This window comes from Phoca vitulina, unplaced genomic scaffold, assembly GCF_004348235.1.
Source record: "Phoca vitulina isolate PV1807 unplaced genomic scaffold, GSC_HSeal_1.0 scaffold1, whole genome shotgun sequence".
NCBI classification, from domain to species: domain Eukaryota; kingdom Metazoa; phylum Chordata; class Mammalia; order Carnivora; family Phocidae; genus Phoca; species Phoca vitulina.
The window spans coordinates 21,714,636-21,742,055 of record NW_022589704.1 but is presented as its reverse complement, the minus strand read 5'-3'; the positions used below and the strand labels follow the sequence as shown (position 1 = coordinate 21,742,055).

General features: G+C 38.4%; 2 protein-coding genes across 14 annotated transcripts in view; one reads left to right on the top strand and one right to left on the bottom strand.

Moving 5' to 3' along the window:
• Positions 1 to 7,289, top strand: part of ATIC (5-aminoimidazole-4-carboxamide ribonucleotide formyltransferase/IMP cyclohydrolase) — a 28,211-nt gene extending 20,922 nt beyond the window's left edge. For both annotated transcript variants that reach the window (XM_032402740.1, XM_032402750.1), the window contains exons 13-16: positions 3,070 to 3,162; positions 4,656 to 4,838; positions 6,393 to 6,548; positions 7,060 to 7,289. In XM_032402740.1, the coding sequence (XP_032258631.1) occupies positions 3,070 to 3,162; positions 4,656 to 4,838; positions 6,393 to 6,548; positions 7,060 to 7,179 (552 nt within the window). In that variant the 3' untranslated portion in view covers positions 7,180 to 7,289. The remainder of the gene's footprint in view (positions 1 to 3,069; positions 3,163 to 4,655; positions 4,839 to 6,392; positions 6,549 to 7,059) is intronic.
• An 8,383-nt stretch (positions 7,290 to 15,672) lies between these two features.
• Positions 15,673 to 27,420, bottom strand: part of FN1 (fibronectin 1) — a 67,102-nt gene continuing 55,354 nt past the window's right edge. For 4 of the 12 annotated variants that reach the window (XM_032402709.1, XM_032402637.1, XM_032402648.1 and 1 more), the window contains 7 exons: positions 26,078 to 26,544; positions 24,566 to 24,704; positions 22,241 to 22,405; positions 20,270 to 20,395; positions 19,656 to 19,762; positions 16,796 to 16,903; positions 15,673 to 16,419 (listed from right to left, as the gene is read on the bottom strand). In XM_032402709.1, coding sequence (XP_032258600.1) covers positions 16,348 to 16,419; positions 16,796 to 16,903; positions 19,656 to 19,762; positions 20,270 to 20,395; positions 22,241 to 22,405; positions 24,566 to 24,704; positions 26,078 to 26,544 — 1,184 coding nt within the window. In that variant the 3' untranslated portion in view covers positions 15,673 to 16,347. The remainder of the gene's footprint in view (positions 16,420 to 16,795; positions 16,904 to 19,655; positions 19,763 to 20,269; positions 20,396 to 22,240; positions 22,406 to 24,565; positions 24,705 to 26,077; positions 26,545 to 27,420) is intronic. The other 8 variants (XM_032402642.1, XM_032402663.1, XM_032402669.1 and 5 more) reach the window with 2 other exon arrangements.

Sequence of the window (27,420 nt, the reverse complement as noted above, 5' to 3'; positions counted from 1 at the left end):
CCCCCCCCCCCCCCCCCGCCATACTTAAGATGTGTAGCTTACATTGTTTTGTGGTCTTGTCTGCTGGTATGTCTGGTATTTTTTGATTGAATGCTGAGCATTGAATGTGAAAAAAGCGTAGAGGTATTTTGAGTGTCTGGATGGTGTGTTTTTTCCTTCCAGAAAGATCTGACTTCTTTTGGCAGGCAGATTAGGTGGCAGTCAGATCATTTTTATCCTGGCAGGAATTAAGCTCTTTTGAATCTGGGCTTAAGTCTTTGTGAGGACTGGTCTGTGTATGGTTCACCCCTATTTTGCTGAAAGCACTAGTGTCTGCTGGTGTCACTAGGTGTACTCTGAACTCCATTTTTGCCACTTAGTCCTGTAACACTGCCAGGAGTTGTGCTCAGTTCCTTTACCATTTAGCTTATTGCCTTGCAAGTTGGAAAATGCTTTGAGGCGAAAAGCATAGATGGTCACGCTCATTTCTTCTTACTTCCTTTATCTCTGGGATCTTTGCCTCTCAGTACTTGCTATTTTACTACTTTGGTGTTGAGCTTTTCTGTTTGTTCCTAGAAAAGGGTTGGTCTGTGAACGAGTCATTCCTTGTAACAGAAATAGAAAATGGGGAGGTGTATTTGTTTTCATCATCTTTAAGTAGAATTGCTGAAAATAAGCTTTAAAACCTTTATCGGAATAGTTCAATCTGTTAATAACTGTATGGTGATGAAGACGTTATCTTTGTTGATTTAATAGATATTCTTACATTTTTATTTTTGAAAATTAATGGTGCCCTGAAGTATAAAGGAACATGGTAGGCATCACGTGTAGAAATACCTTTAAATTCATTGCAGTCTACTCCTTTGGTCAAGGCTATAAGGTACTGGGATTTCCAGATGGAAGCTGTGTTTTGTACCAATGTTACTTACTGTATGTAAGCAGCTCACAGTAATATGAGGCCCCCCCCTTTTTTTAACACTTTATTAATCTGGCTGGTTAGTTTATCTTTTAAAATACTGAAACAGTATTGACCTAGATTACATGGTACCTATGTTGATAGGTCTGCCTAACTATTGAAGCTCTTACTTTTCTAAGTTTTCCTTGTAGGTTTATAGGTATTGGACTGACTAATAATTTAGCAGTATTTGATAGGTTTTGTGCCCCTGGCTGTGCTAACTTGGATGTTTTTTTACAAGGAGTGAGGTATGGTTTTAATTCATTTTTTATCTAAAATTTTCTCTACTTGTTTCATATGTATTTTTAATTAGAAATTTGGAAGCTCAAGCATAAGAGTGATGGTTTTATCTTTCTTTAGATTCCCCTTTTCTTTTAAAGCAGTGTTTTGTTAACATGTCAGCCTCAAAATCCTTTTAGGTATCAGAACAGTGGGAGAAGCAGGAGTGTGTATTAAGCATTAGCGAACATGCTTGAATTATTTTCTCTTCCATTTTTCTTAAATAATGCTTTGTTTTAACTATTTGTGTCCCTCATTCCAACACCCACCCCATCCCCCCCCTTGAAATGTCTCATATTTCTTGATCCTAACTCAGAATACCAGGGTTGCATTTCAAGGCAGACCTGTAGGAAAGCTGGTTTATGTTATTAATCTTTCTTAGAACTAAAAGAATAAAATGTATAGTTGGTATCTTAAACAGCAGATACAGATAAGAAAGGATATACTACATTAATACTATCTTAGAATAACAGATTCTTAAGAAATTCTAATAGTGTTTTTTGATTGAGCTTTCAGTTTTGAGATCAGAATGAAAATTGCAGGTTCAACATGCACTGTTAAGAATTCCTGTGTACCCTTTGCCCCATTTCCCCTGGTGGTAATGTCTTGCAAAACTATAGTACATGATAATGATAGTGATGCAGTTAAGGCACAGAAAGAACATTTCCATGACCATGAGGATCCCTCGTGTTGCCCTCTTATAATGACACTCATTTCCCTCCTCCCTCCACCGCCTCCTTAACCTTGGGTAACATCTAATCTGTTCCCCCTTTTATAATTTTCATTCAGTGTACATTCATGAATGGGTTTTTTGTGAATATAAGTTTTCATTTCTCTGTTATTAAGGCCCAGGAGTGTAATTGGTGGCTGCTGGGTGTATCATGGTTGTATATTTAGTATTTTAAACTGCCAAACTTTTCCAGAGAGCCTGTGCCATTTTACATTTTACACCAGCAACATATGAGTGATCCAGGTCTCTGCATTCTTACTAGCTTTTAGTGTTGTCTCTTTTCTTTAGGTAGGTATGTGGCAGTATCTCATGATTTTAGTTAGCATTTTCTAGTGGCTAATGAAGGGTGTTTTTTTGTATTTATTTGCCTTCTGTGTATCCTTTTTAATGATATGTCTCTTGATGTGTTTTGCCCATTTTCTAATTAGATTGCTTTTGTCACTGAGTTTTGAGAGGTCTTTACGTATTTTAGATACTGGTTCTTTTTCAGATATGTGGTTTGCAAATATTTTCCCCCAGTCTGTAGCTTGTCTTTTTATCCTCTTAATACAGGTTTTTTTTTGCAGAACAGAAGTTTTAATTTTGATGAGGTCTAATTTATCATCACAAGTATTTTTGAATAGTTTCTACTTAGAATTTCTAGACAGAGCAGAAAATGATCCTAATTTGTTTTTTCCTGAACAGCCTTGGCTGTATATGGGCATCACAGTTGTTTGTAATGTCTGTGAAAATTATTCTCAGTGTTTTTTCTGAACATAAATTTTATCATGTTTGCATATATGTTTCTTGGTTCTGTGGTTGAAAAAAGTTATTATTTGTCAGTTTGGGGTGGATATGGTATTTTGTAACTAGTGTGGTGTGTAAATAGGCTTAAGCCTGAGTCGCTGCAAATGGCATTAGTCTGAGTCTGTGATGCATTAGGCACTGCTGAGTTCCACGACAAATATGTTGAATGTTGATTGTTGTTTTCAGTAAAACTACAGTAGAGTTTCCTATGAACGGTTCATTTCATTTTGTTCTTTGAGAGATACAACTATATTATAGGTGTGTTAAAATAAGTAACATGTAAGATGCTTAAACGGAGTTATAAAAGTCTGATGCAGTTGACCATCCTGTGTTTTTTCAGTTGCCAGAGTTTGCGCTCAGAGACCTCATTGTAGCCACCATTGCTGTGAAGTACACGCAGTCTAACTCCGTGTGCTATGCCAAGAATGGTCAGGTAACCAAACTCTCAGACCCACTTGGGGCAGACTGTTGTTTTACAAAATGATACTCATCCCTCAGGTCCTAGACTGCTTGGAAAGGAAAATCTGCCCACTCTTTCTCTTCTGGGTTTGTCAATATTTACTCAGTAACGTAGGGGACTGTTAAAGCTAGTGATGATCACAAACTGTCTTTGGAACAACGTATTAAAATTGGTCATATTGCTTCTTGGCTCAGACTGAGTTGACACATTTGGATTAGTGGGACTCTAATAGCTGCTATAAAACTAGTTTATTCACTCCCCTCCTCCTGATTGGTGTGGTATTTCTGGTGAAGACAGTAAAGAATGTTACTGCCACCCATTACTCAGTGTTTTTGCAGCTTGTTGGGTATTTTCACATATATTTCTAAGGTTACTTTACCAAGAATCTGTAGACCACAAGTTAATGTGATCTTTTAAAATCTGGTTTACTGAGACATAATTTATATACAATAAAATTCACTCTTTTTAAGTTTCAAGTTTTGAAGTTTTCCCAAATTATGTATAAATTTCCCAAATTTCCCAAAACACATATCCCAAGTTATGTGACCACTACCACAATCAAGATATTGAACGTTTGTTGCTGACGTTAATTAAGCAAGGTATTTAACTTGTTTCCTAGTGCGCTGAGCCATAGAATGCAGGACCATTTCCTAGTGCGCTGAGCCATAGAATGCAGGACTAAGCTAGCTCATCACTGGGGCCTCTTCTAACTCTGGACTAACCTGGTTCTGGTTTTACCGTAGCTTCAGCAGCATTGGGAGCCCTTTTCACAGTGTCTTGAACTCTTCTCTTAGCATTTGTTAAATTATTTGGCCCATAAGTCGGGGAGAGAAAGTGTGGATATTAATTAGCATGTGACCTGGAAGACTCTCTGAAATTCGGAATTTTAGTTGATTGTCAATTGTTTTTTGTTTGTTTTAAAGATTTTATTTATTTATTTGACTTGAGAGAGACAGCGAGAGAGGGACACAAGCAGGGGCAGAGGGAGAGGGAGAAGCAGGCTTCCCGCTGAGCAGGGATCAATGCAGGGCTTGATCCCAGAACCCTGGGATCGTGACCTGAGCCGAAAGCAGACGTTTAACCAACTGAGCCACCCAGGTGCCCCTGATTGTCAATTGTTAAAAGATCTCATGTCTCTAATAATGAAAACTTAGGAGATTGTGGCTACTGGTCTCCTTTGACTCAGGTTCTAAGAAGTTCCAGTAAAACTAACTTCACTACTGATGTCCAGGAGTTCTAGAAACTTCCAGAGTATTAGTAGCCATACTTCAAATGTCACTGAAGAGGTAAAATGTATAAATAGTAGTTACAGACTTTTACCCTTACCTTTTAATGACTTAAAATTATATTTTGGCCTGATACTTTTTCCACCAAAATTGATAGATTTTAGGAAATATGCACAAAAGATCTGTTAAGAAAAATATGTTGTTGGAAGAGATAGTCATCTTACTGTTCATGTTCTTCAGGTTATTGGCATTGGAGCAGGACAGCAGTCTCGAATACACTGCACACGCCTTGCAGGGGATAAAGCAAACTATTGGTGGCTTAGACATCATCCACAGGTGCTTTCAATGAAGTTTAAAACTGGAGTGAAGAGAGCAGAAATCTCCAATGCCATTGATCAGTATGTTACTGGAACCATTGGCGAGGTAAAAGTCTTGTCATTGGGTTTGTGGGTAGAGTATACTGGTATGCTCACCTTTTTCTGTAACAGACTACCTTCATCACTGCTGAGAGAAAATGGTATTTTTCTTGAAATTTTACATTGTCTAAAATTGTAATTCTAAACTTCTTAACAATTCTTCATTGTCTGGCCTTTAACTTTGTTCACAGTTTTTCATCCCTTTCTGACCCCACAGACCTTCCCTGTCTTTTTAAATTATAACCATTGGTTTAGTTTTATATGTTTGTACTTCCCCTGTTGATTTTGAGCTTTTGATGGCAGGGGCTCTTTTGTCACCTATCTTGATGTTTCTGTCACAGTGCCAAGCATGATGCTTGCTACATGATAGGTGTGTATTCAACATGAAATAAAAATTATCTGATAGGTAATCAGGGTCTTCTCCCCCCACATTTTCTACCAGTGCCTTTAACAACTGTATATTTTTGTTACATTTTGTGTTCTTTAATGTCTTCGGTTTTAAAGAAGGTATATGAGAGCAGTAAAATTACAACTATCAAGTAGCCTACCAAAATTACAGAATTCAGCCCCATTTTTGGACATAGAAAGTGCTTAATCCTATATGGAAAACAAAAGAGAGAAGTCTGGTAATCAGATTCTCGATGGTCTTCTGAGGGGGTGAGTTGACCAAACTACCTTGTCTACAAATTCAGGGACAGGAATCCATGACATAATAAATGTCATTGAAGAATATGCCTTATAACCATAAAGTACTTAACATATAAGCCTTTCTTTTTTTACTTTAATATTTGTATTTCCTGTTTAATATTACCTAGCAAAATCCTGCTCATAGTTCTGGAAGAAGCTTTATATGTATGTGAACAAGAGTTAAAAGTACATTGTTTAAGCCAAAAAATCATCCAAAGTGGAAGCACCTTTTTTAAAATATGAATACCATGAATCATATCTTGATTCGTCTGTTAAGACTGACTATAGACTTGGGCGCCTGAGTGGCTCAGTTGGTTAAGCGACTGCCTTCGGCTCAGGTCATGATCCCGGAGTCCTGGGATCGAGTCCCACATGGGGCTCCCGGCTCAGCGGGGAGCCTGCTTCTCCCTCTGACCCTCTCCCCTCTCATGCTGTTTCTCTCTGGCTCACTCTCTAATAAACAAATAAATAAAATCTTAAAAAAAAAAAAAAAGACTGACTGTAGACTTGAGGCTGTGTAAATACAGTTCTGGAACATCCATCATCATCTGTTTGCTTGCTTTGACACAGGGATATAAAGTAGATCTCACTTAGGCAGAGATTAAAAAACAAAATATATTTAAAATAAACTGATTTACAAAGTAAATGGTATAATCTTTATTTGGTACACTTTAGAATTACTTTTCTTAATGAAATGTTAAAAGCATCCAAAAAAAAAAAAAAGATTCTAGAGATATATGTAAACTGGAATGAGCCATTGTAATTAAATCCTGGGGGAAATGCCCAAGTGCTTTCTGGCATTCTGATTTGCATCAGAAAGTACTAAAGATCATGCCCAAAATTTTACTCTCCTTTCTCCACCCTCTACTCTTAGGATGAAGATTTGATAAAGTGGAAGGCATTGTTTGAGGAAGTGCCTGAATTACTAACTGAAGAAGAGAAGAAGAAATGGGTTGACAAACTTAGTGAAGTTTCTGTCAGCTCTGATGCCTTTTTTCCTTTCAGGGATAATGTAGACAGAGCTAAAAGGGTAAGTATGGAATTGATGTGCATTTGCATAGAATTGATTATTATGTAAAAACTATTTCAGGGATGCCTGGGTGGCTCAGTTGGTTAAGCTTCTGCCTTCAGATCCCAGGACTCTGGGATCCAGCCCCACATCAAGCTCCCTGCTTAGCTAGTGGGGGGCGGGGAGGGGAATGATCTGCTTCTCCATCTCCCTCTGCTTGTGTGTTTTTTCTCTCTCTCTCAGAAAAATAAATCTTTTTTAAAAAAACTATTTCAGAAATCGTGCTTCTGTTTAAATTCTGTGAATTCTACATCCAGGTTACAGCAGTATGATATGTCAGTAATATTTAATTATTTTACTTTTCCGTTTGATGTATGAATAACCCAAATCCTATTATTTTCCTGTTTTGACTGAGTGAATCACTCTGCACTGTAAATCATTATTAGCTTATGCTTTCTAGAGGGGGATTTTGATTTTGGCATGTCTTAACCTAAAATTGTGTTTTGAAAGTCAGTGTCTCTTCTTCCCTCAGAGTGGTGTGGCCTACATTGCTGCTCCTTCTGGTTCTGCTGCTGACAAAGTTGTGATTGAGGCTTGCGATGAACTGGGAATAATCCTTGCTCATACGAATCTTCGGCTCTTTCATCACTGATTTCATTGCACAGTATTTTATGGTTTGCTTATGTGTAGGTGAAAAATCACATGTGACATTTTGACTGTCTTTTTTTAAAAAATAAAACATTAAGTCTTAGTCATCTTGGATCCATAGCTTTTGGTTGTATTTAATTTCTTAAAGTTATAGGCTGTCTAGCATACAAACATTACCCACAAATATTTGTGTGTAAGAAATACAGGAACATCCTTGCCTCCTGGAGCTCAGCTTATCCCAAAACATTGCCTGTGTGAAACATCTAAAAATCAGCAAATAAGCCAGGGAAACTGAGCAGACCCTGGAGTTAGATAGCATAAGCATCCTGCAGTCTCCCTGGTTTTCTCCTAGGGGATTCCACTCATGCAGCTTTGCTTTTAGTCAGAGTTCTAAAAAGCTTGGTTGTCTCCTTTCTAAGCAAAAGTTTGAGATTTGTTTGAATTTTAGTGTGATGTATGGGTCAAGTTTCACTTTCTTTCCATACATTTATCCAGGTGTTTCACCATCATTTGAAAAAACTGTTGGATTGCCTGTTTGCTCAGTTAACCATTATTTGCAATGGGTCTATTTCTGGACTCTGTTCTGTTCCATAGTTATGTTTGTCCTAATGCCAGTACCATGCTGTCTTGAAAATTGTAGCTTTATAGTAAAATTTTGAAATCAGATCATGGGAGTCCTTCATCTTTGTCCTTTTTAAAAGTTGTTTTGGCTATTCCAGGGCTTCGGCATTTCCATATAAACTTTAGAACTAACTAGTCTATTTCTAGAAAAAAATTTTTTGGGATGTTGATTGGACTTGCATTGAATCCATAGATCAATTTGTGGAGATTTGTCATATCTCCTTTCCCTTTGAAGGTTGATCCTGTCTGGTTTCCACCATCTTTTGGTTGCTCTCCAGTGGTTTCAAGTAGATTTTGTAACATTTTTGTCCCATGTTCATAACTATCTGTAGGAGGGTTAATCCAATACATTCTCCTCTATCCTTAAGAGAATTAGGAACACATGAATATCATAGGAAAATTTCTAGTCACTGTTTCCTTTTCTTAATTTTTTTTTTCTTAAGTCAATTCTAGCAAAGTATATTTTTTTCTCCTAGGAATTTGACCATATTGTCTCAGTTTTCAAGATTGTTGGCATATAGTAATATTTTTCTGAATTTTTAAAGGGTCTTTTTTTATGGAAGTTTTGGGATGGACACAATTAAATTACTTAAACTGTACCTGTCATCCAAGTACAACTCATGATCACTAGTTTTATCTACTGTTTCCCCACTTACCACTCCTCAACACTGATTATTTTGAAGCACAGTATAGGTATTTCCTCTGTAAATATTTTAGTTAAAGTAACTCGAATTTTTAAAGTAGTGTACTTACTTTTTGAAATATATAATCATGCCTACCTGCTGAGAGAGCCAAGAAATAATGATACCTCGATAGCAGTGAGCATACCTAGGGCCAGGTTCTTGGTTTCTAATGCCACTCAAGTAAAAGGATTCAGGACTCCTTGGAGGCATAGCTGATTCTAGGACTGGGGTAGGAAATAATATGAGATGAGATGCCTGGAGCACCTTACAGTGCCAGAAAGTAAGGAAGGACTTTAAAAACAAGCACATCATGGGAGTATGTCAAAGGACATGGGAGCCAACTGAAAGGATTCCCAATAGCCAAAGCTGGAATCATTTGAGCAACAAAGTAATGTAACCCAATCTATGAAATATCTGAGGTCATGGCTGACCTAATAAAGGATTGAATAAATAAATGGAGAATCAGTCTGTGCAGAATTTTAAGTAATTTATATGGATATTCCACTTTCAAGAAGATGAGCATAACTCCCCACCCCTTAAGTGTAGGCTGTGCATAGTGACTTCTTTCCAAGGTGTGTAGCATTGAAAGGGGGATAAAGGAGTAGCTGCAGTGGAGAGACCTGACCAATAGCACCTCAGCCAGGTGATGAGGGTTTAAGAAGCATGTCATGTTGATAGTATGTACCTCCAAAGGGGAATGGCATTTGACCTCTTTGGTCTTCTTTCCAAAAATCTACAACCCCAGTTTAGTCATAGGAGAAGCATCAGGCAACTCCCAGTTGAAGGACATTCTATAAAATACCAGTACTGAAAACTGTCAAGATCATGAAAAACAAGGAAGGTCTGAGAACATCAATGTAGAGGAGACTAAGGATACATGTCGACTAAACGTAATGTCTCCAGGATAGACTTCTTGAACAGAAAAAGGATGCCGGGTAAAAAGTCCCAATGAAGTATGTACTTTAGTTATTATGGATCAATGTTGATTCATTAATGGTAACAAATGATGATAAAAGGAGAAACCAGGTGTAGGGCATATGGGAACTCTACCATCTTCACAAATTTTTTCTGTAAATCCCAAGTATTAGAAAATAAAAAGTTTATTTAAAAAAATACATAATCATACTTCAAGTATCACACTGAAAGGCATAACAGTTATTAATATCAAATACCCAGTCATTGTCCAGATCTTCCACATTGGCTTTTTTTTTTTTTCCCAAAGAGTTTGTTGGTAATAAGATCCAAGCCTGAGACACACATTGCATTTGCCTGGTGCATCTCAAGTCACTTAGTTGACTGATTCCTCCTTTATTATTTATTTATTTATTTATTTTTTGCGGTCAATTATTGAAGATACCAGATTTTTGGTTCCATAGAGTTTCCAATATTCTGAATTTTGTTACTGCATTCCTGTAATGTCATTTTATTTCATTTGTGGCTCTGTTCCTTTATTTCTTTTAAACTGATAGTTGTAGCTTAATGATTTAAGTTTGACCTATCAACAGTAGAGAAAGATGGATTGAAACCTCCCTCTGTGAAGATGAGTTTACGAGTTTCTCCCTGCAGATTTATAAATGTGCTTCATGTATATTTGAAGCTAAAAAAGTACTTTTCATAGTGATTTTATGTACTCCAATCCTACTAACAATTTTTGTCTTAGATAAAATTATTTTATCTAATATGAACATAGCTAGACTAGCTCTTTTTTGGTTTATATTATGTCTAATACCGCTTTTCATTCTTTGGTGCTCTTATGCTTTAGGTGCAGGTATATCTGGAATCTGTTTTTGTTTTTAATGCAACTTGCCAACTCAGCTTATTTATATTCATTTCAATTATTGATATATTTGGACCCTATTTCTACCATCCTATAGTTTGAACCACTTTTTATTCCTTTTATACCATTGCTTTAAATTGATAGCTATATTTCTCCTGTAATAGGAACTTCACCTGCTTAATGAACATTTCCCCATTCCTACCCTTCAAAGCCCCCATAATGTCGATTCCTAGACTTTTCAATTCTGTGTTAGAGACAGACATTTTCTCTTAGGCTTTGTTGTTTTTTAAGACAAGCTTTCCAAGGTTTCTGTTAACCTTTACTTCACATACCTCTTGCCATTTCTCCTGAGTTTATCTCTCCTCAAGTAGAAGCTGTATGCAATGTGGTCTACTAGGAACAAATTCATTTTTAAAAATAAATTATAAGTCATGCCTGTGGAAAGTGCATAAAACACCTACAGTTTAAAGAATAATTTGTAGGGGCGCCTGAGTGGCTCAGTCATTGGGCATCTGCCTTCGGCTCAGGTCATGATCCCGGGGTCCTCCGATTGAGCCCCGCATTGGGCTCCCTGCTCCGCGGGAAGCCTGCTTCTCCCTCTCCCACTCCCCCTGCTTGTGTTCCCTCTCTCGCTGTGTCTCTCTCTGTCAAATAAATAAAATCTTAAAAAATAATAATAATTTGTAAACAAACACCTACGTCGCCTCTAGCCAGGCCAAGAAAGATAACTTTGCCAGTAGCTCCCATGCCCATTGATACGCCTCTTCCGGATTATTTTCCCATTTTTCCCTCCAGAAAACAACCTTGTGCCTTTTATGAAAATCACTAACTTGTGTTGCCTCTCATCGGTTGGGTGATCTTGGGCATGTTGTTTGACCTCTTGCAGTTTGTTTCCTCACCTATAAAATAGGGATGGATTTGCTCCTGGAGAGGGTGAGTAGTTCTCTGTTAAAAGCACTTCTGGTTAAAACCACAGGAAACTAGTTTTTCAGGTTCAAGTCCCAACTCTGCTACCTAGGAGCTGCGTGATGTTAGGTTGTTCACTCAGCATTTCCCTCACTTTCTGTTTGTAAACTGATGATGATAACAGTACCCACCTTGTAGGGTTGGTATGAGGAGTAGATGAGACAAAGTTTGTAAGAACACTTAGGACACCATCCGGAACAAAAAATACCATTAGTAAAAAATGCTAGGGTCGCCTGGCTGGCACAGTTGGGTTAGGCGTCTGACTCTTGGTTTTGGCTCAGATCGTGATCTCACGGTTGTGAGATCGAGCCCTGTGTGAGGCTTCATGCTCAGCGCAGAATCTGCTTGAGATTCTCTCTCCCTCTCCCTGCCCCTTCTGCTTGTGCTCTCTCTCTTTCAAATAAATCTTTTAAAAAATGCTAGTCATTATTCATAATGCTTTGGTGTATATGGAAGCATGGGAGGTAGTGGAGGAGGATATTAATGCGTGGAAATGGCTTAAAAAATAGTAAATGTATATTTATGGGAGTTTTTTTTCAGTTTCTGAATAGGTAGCCAAGAGATTTCTGAGTTCTTTCAACCTTTCATCTATTCTGTTTCCCCACACCTCACTTCTTACCATTAAACAAAAGGATATTACAGAGACTTTCTGTAAGTAAAGTGCATTTTCTTCTTTTTTATTGAAATAAGATTCACATAACAAAATTGACCATTTTAACAATTTCAAAGTGTACAAGTCAGTGATTTTAAGTGCTATATATTCACAAATTTATATCACCATCACCACTGCCTAATTCTGGAACATTTTCATCACCCCAAAACAAAGCCCATCCCCATGAGCAGTTATTCTCTGTTCCTCCCTTCCCCGCCGCCCCTAGTAACCATTAATCTACTTTCTCTGTTGGTTTGCCTATTCTGGACACTTCATATAAATGGACTCATGATATGTGGCCTTTTGTGCCTGACTTCATTCACTTAGTGTTTTCAAGGTTTATGTTGTAGCATGTTTCAGAACTTCATTCCTTTTAACAGTCAAATAGTATTCCATTGTACGGATATATCACATTTTGTTTATCTACTCATCAGTTTATAAACATTCGGGTTGTTTCCACCTTTTGGCTATTATGAATAATGGTGTGATGAACGTGTGTGTACAAGTTTTTTATGTGAACATATGTTTTCAGTTCTCCAGGGTATATACCTAGGAGTGGAATTGCTGGGTACTATGGCAGTTCTGGGGTTAACTTTTTGCAGAACCACCAAACTGTTTTCCACAGCAGCTGGACCATTTTACTTTTCCACCAGAATGTATGAGGGTTTCAATTTCTCCACCAAGGCGGCATGTTTTTGAGTCAAATACAGCTTTCAGTGCTTGGCTCAGCATCTTATGACTAATGCTGAATTATACAGATCAGTAGATTTCATTGTAAAGTCCTGTCCGGTGGTTTGCTGGCAGAGACCATGTTTCCTTCTGGAACAAAATGGCAGTTTCCAAAGTACCGTAACGTGAGGAGAGAAAAGAGAAGGCCAAGGGAGAATCGTTGGCCTTCGTTGTATTTTATGTAAAAGGAGCCTGCTGTGGTGGGCAGCGTGCAGGACATGGGATTCCAGCACCAGTGAGCCCAGGATGCAGTCGATCAGCCTCCCACAGCCTCCAAGCAGTACTAACTGGGAGTCTTTGGGGGCTCCACACCAGAGCTATTTTAGAGAGAGATTTGGCTCCCAAGATTGTTGAAACCCACATGTCTCTAAAGAGTAAGTAAAAAGGAATTCAAGGAAATGTAAAACATGCTTTAATATCTCATACCTGACTCTACTGAGGAATGTTAAAAAAGGAATTTACGTTTTTGGCTTTCAGCTGAAGCACCATTTCTCTGCTCTTTTATTGCAGTATTTTCTTTCCTTCCTCTGTAATTTATATAGATTTTTGTTTGCAATTCAAATTAATCTTTTATTTTAATGAAGCTACAGAGTGAGACAATGTGGCGAACTTTCATTTAAAATAGCACCATATACTCTTTAAAAAGAATTTTCTTAGTCTGAAAAACCCATGGTAGTGCATGGTCATCTTTGTGCTGCTTCTGCTTTATCAGCCCTTATGGTTATCTGTAAATGTTCCCAAACATAAGAAGTCCCAAGAGTGGTCTTCTTCTTCTTTTTTTTTTTTAATGGTTGAAATATATTTCCTGAAAATGGGATTTTTTAATTGTAGCCTGCCACTTTCCCTACCACAGTAATGGGAATTTACTGAATAGGAAGCAATTTCAGCATTTAAATGTGCTGATGTGATGTTTCTTAATCACCTTAATGAGTTTCATGTAACTAGAAATGGAATAGAATTGTCAATGGAAATATAATTAAATAGAAAAGTCATTTCCTATACTTGTAATTTCCACCTGATCTTTTCTTTATTCACCGCCTTAGAAAGTGTGCCTCACAGACTTATAGTGACATTATTATACACACTAATTTGCATCATTCACTTAGGTCATCAGCACTGAAAACTATAAAAACACAAATTTTGTTACAAATCGAATGCAGCAAGGCAAAGTAAAGCTTCAAATCTACAATTTTTCTTTTTAAAATCTGATATGTTTACTAGTTTTACCTAATTTTTTCTTCAATTGGCAATTTCTTGCCTGAATCGAGATTGGTCTTTTAATTATGCCTTTTCAATTTGGCCTGTTTAAGAATTCTCGGGGGAAGAAGTATCATGAGTCAGTAAAAACTGTAAAAGAACTTTGGAAATCCTCTTGGTTCTCATGCTTGAATGATTTTACTGAGAAATGGTAAAAAAAGAAAGTTTTACCATTCTTGCATTTTGATGCCAAAACATAAAAGACCGTTTAAATTTGTTTAATTTGTTCTTATTATTTAAATATAGTTACTGGTTCACTATTGAAAGTTTAATTTGTAAGATTAATACACTGCTTTTGAGAATCTAGCAGACATTCTGGAAAAAGTGTATGTTAAAATCTTAAATGTGGAGCTTGTGTCTTCTACATTTCATTTATAAATTGTCAGAAGGGCTTGCTTTCCATTTAATTAATACAGTCCAAGTGGATTTACTTAAACTCACATTTGGGAAGATAGTTTTAGGTTTGCAGATAGGCAAGTGGTTTGAAGCACATTCTCAACTGATAGCTGTTCTTTCCTTATGTTTTAAAATATAAAGACTTTTAAGCAAGATGGAGTTGAGGTATAGACCTTCACCTGCATGTTACCTGGGCCTCCTCTTCACATATGAAGACGAGGGGACCAGCCTGCTTTCTCTCAGGCCTGCATCTTCAGTGGTACTTCCCACTGCATGTTGTGTAGATTTATATTGAATCACATTTTCTCTTAAGTGATTAGTGATGACACATGTGAGACGGTCATATAATATCACCACGATCTGTTTCTTCTGTGATTTTTTTTTTTTTTTAAACATATACAGAGCTGCTGCTGTCTTGGTCATTACTGGCCTAATAAAGCTGAATGATTAGGAAAGTTAAACAAAAATCTGGGCTTTGGGTCTGTGTCTTGCTAAGGAAAACTAATCTGAGCTGCATTCTTTATAAAATTAGACTGCAAAACCTCCTCCCAATGAGATACTAAATGTTAGGGCATTTTGTAAACTGTAAATCAATTCAAATGTGAGATTTTTTTTTTTTTAAACAAATGAATCCTGAGGAAATCTCTTTGTAGTTAGTCTTAATATTCATTGGCAGGTGTTTATTGAAATATTTTTTCCATTACACAATAATGTATAAAAATATTGTATATTATGAATTACTAATTTTTTACTAATTAAAAATCAGCTATCTCCAGTGCCATTATTTACTATTCTAGATGCCAGATTTAATCTCAAAGTTTTGTCATTTCCCCAAAGTTAAATTGAAAAGGAGGTGTCCTTTGTAGATCAGGAGTTTTGCAAACTCTGTCCTGCTGGGGCACCCTGAAAGTGTCAGCTGGCAGGCATCAAGAGGACCTGGGGTTGAGGTTCTTGTATCACACCATTGCCCTAAGACAAATCTCCTCTAGGATGTGCTATTCAAGTTGTTTTAACATCTCATCTTTTTTTCTTCCTAGAAGGTAACCTCTTTGAATAGGTGTTTATTCAGTGAGGGGAAGAAGGGAAGGAGGGGGAATGATGTTTGGAATAGAACAAAAAAAGATTCTTTCAGTCCCACTTCTGAAGAGCTGGCTACCAAGTTCAACAATATTTGAGTCCACTAAAATCCGGGAAAACAGAGATATGAAACTAGCCCTATTACTGAAGAGATGAAATATCAAGAATGAATCTGTTCTTGTAGTGACAGACTTGGAAAATTTTGTACTTAAATCTCCAAGGAGAAAGCTATACACATCATAGGTTTTCAAATGTTTGCTGAATTGAAGAGGAACATTCATGGGGAATCTTCTTTTCCCCCAAATTTCTTTATGCAAAAAAGAAGCCACGACATTCAAGTTGTGGAATGTAAATCTTTTATTAAACGGTTGTCTTTCCACAGTAGTAAAGCTTTGGCACATACAGTATAAAAAATAATCACCAACCATAATTATACCAAATTCCTCTTATCAACTGCATACTAAATGTCTTCAATACAATTTTTTCCATATAAAAATACTGGGAAAAATTGATAAATAACAGATAAGAGAAAGATATTACTAGAATCATTTGAAAAAGGTGAATACTGTGGATATTTTAAATATCACAGTAACAAGGACATGCCGTTCTTACAATATCGCAGGCCAGTGAAGTGGAAGCAGAAGTGTTTGGGTAACTTTCCTACTTAAAATTTCAGAGGATACCATTTCAATGCATCTTTATGTTGGTTGGCGCCTGTGCTCCCTGTCAATCCCAAACCAAATCACAAGTGAGAATCATTCCATTTAAAATACTGAGCGGTATTGAATACTTCAGAGCAGAACGGGCAATGTACGGCCCCCACTTACGAGAAAAGTCTCAAAACACTCCCAGGGGTGATGCTTGGAGAAGCTGTGAGTTGAGCTGAAGCTGGAGAAGTTACTCCAGAGCAAAAGGGCTTAAGAGAGAAACACTCTAAGATGGGGTCTGCTAACATCACTCCAGTTTGGATGGACCTTGACAGAGATCCATGCTTGTTCCTCTGGGTCCGAAATATTACTCTCGGGAATCTTCTCTGTCAGCCTGTACATCTATAGGCATGAAGCATTCAATGGGGCAGTTGACGTTCTGTTAAAACAGAAAAAGGAAAAAAAAAACAGCCTTCTGTTAAAATAGAAGAAAAATACACCAAAAAAAAAATCCTGTGAGGCGTACGGAATAAAAGCGGAGAGGCTTTGATGACAACTGCTTACAGACAGGAGAATGTTCCTGGCTTCGGGAACTTAGCAATGTACTGGGCAATAGGAGATCTTCAAACGTTTTGATAAATTTGAACCTAAATTGTGTTACAGGGTACAGTCTTCTACTCAAGGCATTTAAAAGATGTTTTTAACAATAAGGAACACTTGGCTCATTCAGAAGAAAGGTACCTACAGAAGGAGACTCCCTACTAGGTATCTAACTGCGTTTAGGGGAGAAACACTCAAGGTGCAGGTGCACGTACAGTGTTAGTTCTCTGATGGTATCTTTGCGAGTACTGGTTGTAGTGGCCGGTGGAGCCTTCCTGACCGGGTTCAGCCCCTGGTCTGCGGCAGTTGTCACAGCGCCAGCCCTGAGAGAACACAGACATGAAGTCAAACGGGGTTTACGATCACCCAAGAACATCACCATTAGTGCTTGCATTAAAGAAGAATTTCAGGTCTTACCTCTTGGCAATGTATGAGCAGTTAATCTCTCTGATGCTGATTTTAGGCATTTATAACTTTTAGAATACATTTTGGCTTATTACTCATATCTTCTGATCACTCCTGTCTGTTTATGGTTTTCCTGAAATGTCCTCCCTTCTCTTCCCATTCAAACCCCATCCATCTGCTAAGGCTCGTTCCAGTCCCAACTTCCTAAGTACGCTTTCTGTACTAGAAGACACAGAGAAGTTTTCCCAGAATCCTAGAGCTTTCTACAAGGGAGTTGAGATCACAGGACAAACACCCTCATTTTACAGGAAATGCAGCCCCAAAGACTGCCTTGCTCGGAGCAAGTGGGAGGAGATCCACACAGTGAAGTGCTCTTGATTTGGGACTGCCCCCCAGTTGAGTGATGCCTGGCCATGCTCCTTCTGCTGTCCCTTCCTTCCTGCATTGCCATGGCCAGTGGACGCTGTAGCTTTTCATCTGGCCACACCTGGGATAAGAGATGGGAACAGGACTGAGCTGAGCCACTAAGACTTCTCCCTGAGATTATTTCTAGAAATGTGAGGAGACGTGTTCTCCTTCACTGTTGCTGCTAAGCCTGTAGGGGATAAACACAGAGCTAATAGAGGTCATCTTTTTCACTATCAGCAGGGGCTTCTGGAAAACAAAGCCAATACAAAGGAACAAAGCAGGGGCGCCTGGGTGGCTCAGTTGGTTAAGCAACTGCCTTCGGCTCAGGTCATGATCCTGGAGTCCAGGGATCGAGTCCCACATCGGGCTCCCTGCTCAGCGGGGAATCTGCTTCTCCCTCTGACCCTCCCCCCTCTCATGCTCTCTCTCTGTCTCATTCGTTCTCTCTCAAATAAATAACTAAAATCTTAAAAAAAAACACAAAGGAACAAAGCATATGAGAGAGTGAGAGACTCTGAATACCACTGTTGGACTGGTCCTGAAGCGGGTAGATCCTGGACTCTTGTTACGTCTTTCTTTTGCCTTAATCAACCTGAGCTGACCTTTCCTCTTACAACCAAAAGAACCTTAAATAATACAATCACTTTCTTCCTTATACTGTCACTTAAATATTCCAGACATATTTCTCCATTTAAAAGCATATTCCCCATAACACCTAATACAATACAGGTAAATACCTACTTACAGAGTCACTGAATCTTGCTTTCACATAAAAATGTAACAGTTTCCACTGCTGTCTTAAGTGTTTCATTTAGCACTTTCTTTAGAACAGAATAGGTGTCACAAATGAAAGGTCTCATGTGCATAAATACTGAGGAGATGCTGAAGTGAGACCACATTCTACAAATTCACTTTCCATCACACATTTCTATACCAGCCACTTACCAGAAAAGTTCCACCATCACAGTCTTTATAGGTGTTAATGAGAGACAGGGCACCTCCACAGCTTTTCTCTATCAGAATGGGGAGCCTCTCCCTCCCCACCTAACCACTACGGGTGGAAGGAGATCAGAGTAGTTTCCATGGGCTGCCCCAGGTCCTCAGGTGGGGCAGAGCCAGACCCCTGAAGACCCTTTCCTGCTGCAGGACTAATTTTCCTAAAAACCACTTTCCATCATGCTCCCTTTCTTCTTGGGTACCTACAATTGGCTAATGCAATAGGCTTCAGCCAGTGAATCTTACCCTGGGGGGGGGAGCATGGTCTTCATGTATCAGAATGCGAGGAGCTGTTGGAGATGGTATGTTTTCATTGGAAACAAAGGAATGTTATATTCCTTTGCTTTTGAGTTACATGAAATTTTATTTTGAAATTTCAAATAACATTAGAGGAAAGCATAGCATTTTTTTTTTTATTATTATAGTGAAGTAGGGCACAGATGAGAAATGATTGAGAACTTCTCGCTTAAACAATGGACTTCCAGGCCCTTCCATAAGTGCCCCCCCACCTTCTTCTCATCTGATTTGTTACAAGACACCGGGCAGTGGGTTGGCTCACTGGAACCCACATATATCAGCTCCTTCCCATCCCGGGTGGTACACTTACTCCGGTCTTTCTGCTTCCTCCTCTTCCCTCAACCTATTTTAAACATCCGAAACCCCAGCCAGTGTATGTTTCTCTTTTCCATGGAACCTCTCTTGCTGATTCCAGCCTACCTGGAAACTATTTGTCAGACCCACGAAGAAACTCACTTAATTAGCTTGACTCTCAATGTATGCTAACTTAATGCCTCCAATTATATCCTTAAGAGCCAGGACCATTCCACATTCCCTCTGTCTGTCCCATATTCCTTAGCACAGTGCTAGATCTGTAGCAGGAATCTATTATTGGCTTGAGAGAGGGTATTTTCTTAGACCCTTTCTTAGATCTTAACAACATTGCCATGTGGACGTCTATCCATCAGCATGGATCTAGAGGCCCAATGCTACCCAGCATTTGACACTTCAGTTGCTGAAGAATAGAGACAGCCTGAGAATAGTAGGTGTGAGGGGGGCTGAGGCTGCCATGGAGCGGAGAACTGGGAAGGGGTGTAGAGTAGCCTCATGTTGGCAGCTCTGTGCCAACAGGAAAGGAGGTATTTCTCCTTTCATAAGGGGCATTACCACACCTTTCTGTACAGCACACACACAGCAAGCTGACCTCTCAATCACCAGTGCGGGAGCCTCCCCTTTACCTTATCTCAATTACAGGGAGGCCGGCCTTACCTGCTGGCCTCCAAAGCATGTGCAAGAACAAATGGCACCAAGATATTCCTTCTGCCACTGTTCTCCCACGTGGTATGTCTTCCCATCATCATAACACGTGGCCTCATCTACATGGAGATACAAGTCAGAAGGTCACGTAAGACTGAGAACAAGACAGACTTCACCTTTATATGTAGGGGTGGGTTCTGGTTCTCTCCAAAATGTGCATCCTCACAGCCCAAATCCCACATGTTTATGGGAACCATTGGTAACAGAGGTACTGCTGTATAGATCTTAGGGCAGCACTTCCAAAAACTAAATCTGATAACCTGAAGAGTTTAATGTTTTAAAAGTTGAATCTGAAGACCCATAAAGCTTTCTTGTAATATTTCACTGCAGATTATGGTCAAAATACTCAGGTCAGAAAAGTGCTAACCTGTCCTATAATAACGTTAAATCATGGCTCATTTTTGAAGCTTGTCTCCACTTTCCCAAATCAAAAGATTAACAAACCCACTGTTCACTCCTCAAGGAGACCTAAAGTCTCCAGTCATTTCTGTGAATGAGAGTTACAGCTCAGTAATAAAAGTGGGAGTGCTTAAGGCACTAAAGATGATCTACGGCAACGAACGTACGAGGATCACACTTGAATTCTCCTTTTCCATTTCCAAGACATGTGCAGCTCATCATCTGGCCATTTTCCCCCTGACGATCCCACTTCTCTCCAATCTTGTAGTTCACACCATTATCATGGCACCATTCTGTGGGGGGTGGAAATCAGAGGCAAAGAGTTATCAGTGTGTTCTGACTCACAAGAGAGTGCTCTGGGACATGTCATGGGATTTTAAAAGCCAGGTACCTGGAAGGAGTGGCAAGAAAAGCTGAGGGTCATGATCTCCATGACAGACTACTTTTTGGTTGGATTTAAAAATATTATCTTTATCACTTAACATTTTCCGGGACATTTTAAGATGCAATTCATTTCCCCATAATCATGTCACAAGAATAGTCGGGGACCTTCATTTGCATTCTCACTATTAAGGTTTAACATTATTGAAAACCAAAGTAGGATTTAAATAGTCTTTCGGGAATGGATCATAGACGAAAAGTCATTTTTTGGATTTGCAGAGAACCTGGATACGATGTAGTTCTATTAACCAAAAAACAAAGCTCAGCTGGCTTGTACATGCCCTAACCTGTTTCTTGTAAATGGAAAGAGTAAAAGAATAAACCTGTGTATCAAAATAAAGCAAAAACCAACAAAATGATAAATCACTGGTTATTATCCCAACAGATAAGACTTGTTCTGAAGAATATCTAAAAGTCACAGTTGCATATCTTTAACTGCTGTCCATAAAAGATGACATTTTAATCTCTAAGGTTTTTACTAAAACAAAACACACTTCAGAAGTTTGTATAACAAGTCAGCCATTCATTAAACTTTTTTTTCATTCCTAAACTTTAAAAGTTATTTGACAATTATCACATCTAAGCAAAGAATATGTCAGTTGAGCCAGAGAATCACATAAATCACCTTACAGCTCTGTTCCCGCATTGTGCCTAAGTACTTACCTAGGTAATAAATATACAAACTTAAAATAGTTCAGTTTCAGAAATGAAAAACCACCTAACTGATGCCAAATTTTCAAACTTCCAACTCTCCTACATGGCATAGGACACATCTGTTCCATCTTTCCATTTTCAGATGGTCAAGCACAGTAGTCTACATTTGAAAAAATTAGTTGTCTCCATATTTTAGTCTGAATTAAACCATTTCATATTTTAGTGTGAAAATCTTTAAAAAATCTGTTATGTTGGATTTCCCCAAATATAATTTCGGGATATGTCTGTAGGCGGCTTGTTTATAAGCCATAATGGGTAACACCTATAAAAATAAACCAATTGTCAATAATAATCACATCCCCTAAAAAAGCATAAATGAAAGTTTTATAAATTCTAATATTAAATCTCAAAGCATAATAATTTATCCCTAGGATTATTTTAACTGAAAATACCATTAAAAATGTTAAAATCTTTTTATAGTTTGAAAATCAAATATTTTTCCATTGAAGTTGATTCTTAATTATCTATAGATGATTATCAGTACTCTCTACATTGCTTGGCAAGATTCAAGCTACCTGATGTGTGTATGTGTACGTGTGATATGACAGTGTGTATATGTTATGATATGTGTATGTTTGGTTTGTATTGAAAGAGTGTGAGTATAAATGTTCACCTCCGCACTCACTCAACATTAAAGATTAAGAGTGATTTGGGATTCCTTTGTGTCTCTGATACTTACTCTTCATTAGACTTAGCTCCAGAGAGTTTGACTTTATTATCTTAACAGAAAATTTAAAAAAATCATTACCATCACAAATGTATTTTTAATTAATAGTCATATTGACAAAGAACCCTTGAAATGAAGCAATATTCAACAAGTAAAATTTCCCATCATTCTTTATGATGCAAAATGTTACTTTGAGTCAAGCAGTCTCCCCTCTTTTGCTTCATGTTTGGAAGAGCCTGTGTCTGCCAAACATGCTTCCTTGACACATTGTGCAAATGCATGGAACTGGAGGAGATGGACAAAGCAAGCTACTCACTAGATGAGTCACATCTGAAATGACCACTGCCAAAGCCTAAGCACTGGCACGAGAGCTTAAAGCCAGATTCAGACAACCGTTCCCACTCCTCTCCAACGGCATAATGGGAAACTGTGTAGGGGTCGAAGCATGAGTCATCTGTAGGTTGGTTTAGGCCTTGGTTGACTACATGAAAAAAAGGGGGAAAAAGAAAAAAAAAAAAAAGACATCTTAATGGTGATTTTAGACCATAAGAAGAAAACTGAATTATTGTTATAATGACCTAGTCTAAAACAGAAATCCCAGCAGCATTAAGAAACATTCATTTGTTTTACCAATGCATCAGTTGCTCTAATAAACAATGCTTAGATGTTGCCAGAGGACACTTGCCACAAGCACCTTAAAAGGACTCTAACTTCCATTTTTGCCATCAGTACTAAAAAAATCACCATTTCTGGTAAAACTAGTCTATAGCACCTGGAACATATCTTGAGGCATTTTTAAGCTAGTTAAGAACTCCAGTGGGATGCAAAGGCTGAAATGTCTCTCCATCACTACCTGAGTGACCTTAAGCTAGTTATTTTGCATTTCTCTGCCTTACTTCCCTCATCTGTAATATGGGGTTAATCATAAAAATATATCTGCTCAGGATCTTGTAAAGATTACGTGGATATCATGAATTCAAAGCACTGGTCCATTGCCAGCACTTAGAAAGTGCTCACCAAGTAAAGAAAATTATTAGAGAGCATCCTTTGGTTTTAATGCAAAAGTCTTAGCCATTTTTATATACTATTATAATGCAATATTCACTTTTATTATTGCATTTTTTGCATCATAGCTAGAGTTTGTACATTAGTATGCTAGTAATAGGAGAGCTTTACTTTATCATTAAAATCAACTGTTCCAAATAAGAGAAAGCAAGTGATATGAATGACTTAAGAATAAGTAATGTAGTCTCTTCGTGTTGTCTAGTATATCGGTTTTTATGTTTTGAGAAAACTTAAGTAATCTGTGAAACCAAAGTATGCTTCCAATGATTCTCTAAAAATTACATAAACTAATTTCTGTGACCTTGAATCCCACTGTGTATATTTCTTTTTACAGTGCAAAAATCAAAAGCTCGAAAGCAACAGATACTTGAAGTGTGTAATGTTTAAAAGGCATCGCCCTGGAAGAAAATAGAGTTTGGGAGAAACTAAGAAGTCTGACATGTCTGAAAGACCAGAGAACCTGGCTAGAATGCAGAATATTGCTGCTGGGGATACGGGGTTGGAAAGGAAAATGAAAGGAACCTAAAGTGTTACTAGGGGTTTCAGTAACCCGCCTAAAAATAGCCACCAGTTAAAATTCCACCTGACTTAAGTTATGGAGATGGAATCTTTAAAAAAAAATGATGTGGAAAAGCACAAAGACTTTTGTGCTTTTGAAAATTCCTTTCCCGTGGCTTTCTACTAGTAAAACCACGCAAGGCAGAAGGCATGCATCACCATGGATACATAATAAACAAGTACTATATGATCCCCCCACCAAACAGTCAACTGCTTAAATTCACAGATATTTATACATGTAAAATATCACAGTCATCTGCAACCCTAGGAAAAAAGCCTGTCACTTGACAGAGACAGAATTCAGCACTCCCTGCTGCTGTGGGATAGAGAACCCTCTGGTGGGAAGACTGAAGATTCATGGTTTTGAGGATTCCCTATCTCATGTTCCTTGGTCAATCTTCAGCTGATGCAGGTTAAAAAGCCAGATGATTCACGACTGATTTAAAAGGACTTTGCAGGTGCTACAAAGAGGGGTCCATGATCATTTAACTTCTATTTTGACTTTGGGCTTATATAATTAGAAAAAGAAATTGAAATAACATTGAAAGAAGGTAGCTCTTTGAACAGAAATGGGGTATGTTTGTAGCATTTTACATCAGGAACAAAAACCAGCAGTCACTAATGTCTGCAGATAAGGAATTTCCTTTATAGATAATCCGTTTCGGTACTTAGAGATCACGCAAGAGGACAGCAATGTGAGGAGCAGAGGGTCTGGGAAAAGAGACTGGGGACCTGTGCCCTGTATCAACTCAGACACTCGCTAGCAGGGAGTCAGAATGTTGGACTAAATCATGCTTGAGGTCCCTTCCAGGTCTATTATCATATCACTGAGACTATTTTACAAAGAAACTAGGATACTATGAGGGAAGAATAATTGAATGTAAAGTTGCTCATTTACTTCATGGCATCACTTCCCAAAGTTAAAAGGCAACAACAACAAAGGAACAGTGGAGAGAAAAAGTGTCTTTGGAGTAGTCCAGAGGGGAGCCTGCGCCTGAGTAACCAGGCATTCACATACCAGAGTTGCCAACAGTAATAACCTCCTCCCGAACCTTGTGCCTCTTCTGGTCTTTCAGGGCCTCCACTATGATGTTGTAAGTGGCCCCTCTGGTAAGGCCTGTCAGGGTGGCACTAGCAGAGGTCCCAGGAACTCGGAACTGCAATCATTGGCACATCCAAAGTGAGGGAGAAATGTTATCCTGAGGAATTGACGTGACTCTTTCCCTATTCTCTTATCAACAACCTGTACTATGTCAGTAAAGCAAAGGAAGACAAAGAAGGAGGGTATAAACGTCCCAGACCAGCCCGTGGAGAGAAACGGAACTTGGGTGAGGGGCCATCTTTTCAATCTGCCAAATTTTCCTGTCAAAAATCTACCCTATGTGCTCCATAGTTACCAGGAGCCCTCAGTAATTCAACAGCCTCCTGTTCATCCTATTGTGACTGCAGGCCTGTGCAAGCCCACTGGACTCCCCCGGCCATGCCCTTTTCACATAAAACGTGGACACTGCGCTGTGTGGGAGATAGACTCATATCTGCAAGGTGGCACGTGACCCCGACATGGGGTCCTTAAAGCATTTGGGCAAATCCTCAAACTCACGTTTCTAAGCTCATAAATCTTTCACAGTGTAGTCAGTTTTTTTTTTTTTTTTAATTCTGCCACTTTCTAAAAATAAGAACCCACTAAAAATTGGTACCAGCAAGACAAATTAAAGAATAAAAGTTTTAAAGAGTCAGTCACTTATAACAGCTGATGTGCACAACTTCATGTAAATTCTTTTTCCTTGGACATACTGTAGATAATGGGATTCTTCAAGGACAAACTATAAGGATGGCATTTTATTTCATTTATTTATTTTTAAAGATTTCATTTTTAAGCAATCTCTATACCCAACCTGAAGCTCGAACTCACAACCCTGAGACCAAGAGTCACATGCCCTTCTAACTGAGCCAGCCAGGAGCCCCAAGGATGGCATTTTAGCCCTTCCTGCACAAATGTAAGTTCAGGCAGAATATTTATCTCTCTTTCCTCAGATCATTTCTTTGTCCATATTACTAAGGAGCCTCAAATGTGTGAGAATAATAGAAATTATTTTATTCTCTCTACAAAACAAAAGCTGATGCTACTCTTTGGTACATCCCCCAAAGCACAGCCATACTGAGATCTAAAAAAGAGAAACCAGGGCTTAAGCATGCTAACTTTCTTTCTTTTTTTTTTTTTTTTTTAAAGATTTTATTTATTTATTTGACAGAGAGAGAGACAGCGAGAGAGGGAACACAAGCAGGGGGAGTGGGAGAGGGAGAAGCAGGCTTCCCACTGAGCAGGAGCCCAATGCAGGGCTCGATCCCAGGACCCTGGGATCATGACCTGAGCCGAAGGCATCCACTTAACTGACTGACCACTCAGGCATCCCAAGCATGCTACCTTTCTAAGAGGCCCTAGAATGTTTATATTAGAGCTCTGGTCACTTCAGTTACCTAGCTTACTTTATTTCTAGGCTGCCCAGAAGTAAAGAGAAAAATCAATTACCTGCAAAGGTTCTTCATCAATGTCAACCGGATGACATGAAATGATATACTCAGAGCTTTCTTGGAATGGGGTCCAAGAGATGGTTGTCTGAGAGAGAGCTTCTTGTCCTGTAGAGGCATTTGGATTGAGTCCCATAACATGAGGGTAGAGGTGATGGTCAACGTCTCCCCTGGGGACATGACCAACTTGGATCTCCTCATTTACATTCGGCGGATATGGTCTTGGCCTATGCCTTACAGGGGTGGCCGTTGTGGGCGGTGTGGTGCGCCTAAAACCATGCTCCTCAAAGATCATTTGTTGCCCGACACTGGGCTGCTGACCAGAAGTGCCAGGAAGCTGAATACCGTTTCCAGTGTCATACCCAGGGTTGGTGATGAAAGGGGTCTTTTGAACTGTGGAGGGAACATCCAAGATCTCTGGTCCGTGAAGATTTGGGTGTGGAAGGGTTACCAGTTGGGGAAGCTCATCTAGCCAAGAGAGGTTAGAGCCAAAAAAGCAAAGCGTGTTAAGCTCCCAAAAGTAGCAGCAGTGGTCATTACCAATTCAGGCAACAATGACAGCTTATCAGTCTGATCAAAGACTCTAGAACATTAGCAGTTCTTAGATCACAAGACACTTTTTCCAAAAAAGAAATCTTTATGATTTTTCTCAAAGGTTTCTTTATAGTTTAGAGTGAAAAAAGCGTTAGTATGAATTTATCATACACACAAAGCTTTGAACCGCTAAGCCCCACAGAAGCTACTTCTGCTCAAATTAAGCCTAATGGAACTGAAATGTGCAGGTTTTTTTCTTCTTTTCTTCATTTGAGAATCATGTTATAAGGACTAGAATCCAGACTAATTATTTCAGCATCTGAAGTATGAGAATTCCGGTTTTTCATGAATTGAAATGGTAAAAATATATAAAAATACATACATGTTTATTTATAAAATTCTCCTATTAGTATAAATAACGAATTTTCTTCAAATTAAACTGAAATTGGATGAAAAAGTACGATTATTTAGTTCAAGTTTCAGAAACCGGATGATAAATAAAGAGAACGGGAAGGATTATTTTCCCTACTATTTTTTTTTTTTTAACATTAACTTCAACAGAAGGTATAGAAGAATAGCAATAACAGCAACCTGGTTTCTACATTTTAATATCTGGCTTAGATTTTTTAAAGGTGAATAGAAGGCTTTATATTGATTGGCAAAGAGAAAAATAAAACGGAAAGCTGCAGATTATGTTAGGTTATTGTGCTGTCAAAGAGCACAACATATATATGCTAAGCTGATTAAGAAAAAATTTCCATGAGAAAGTTATCAAAACCTGGAGAACCTTTTCACTGCAAAATTGATCAC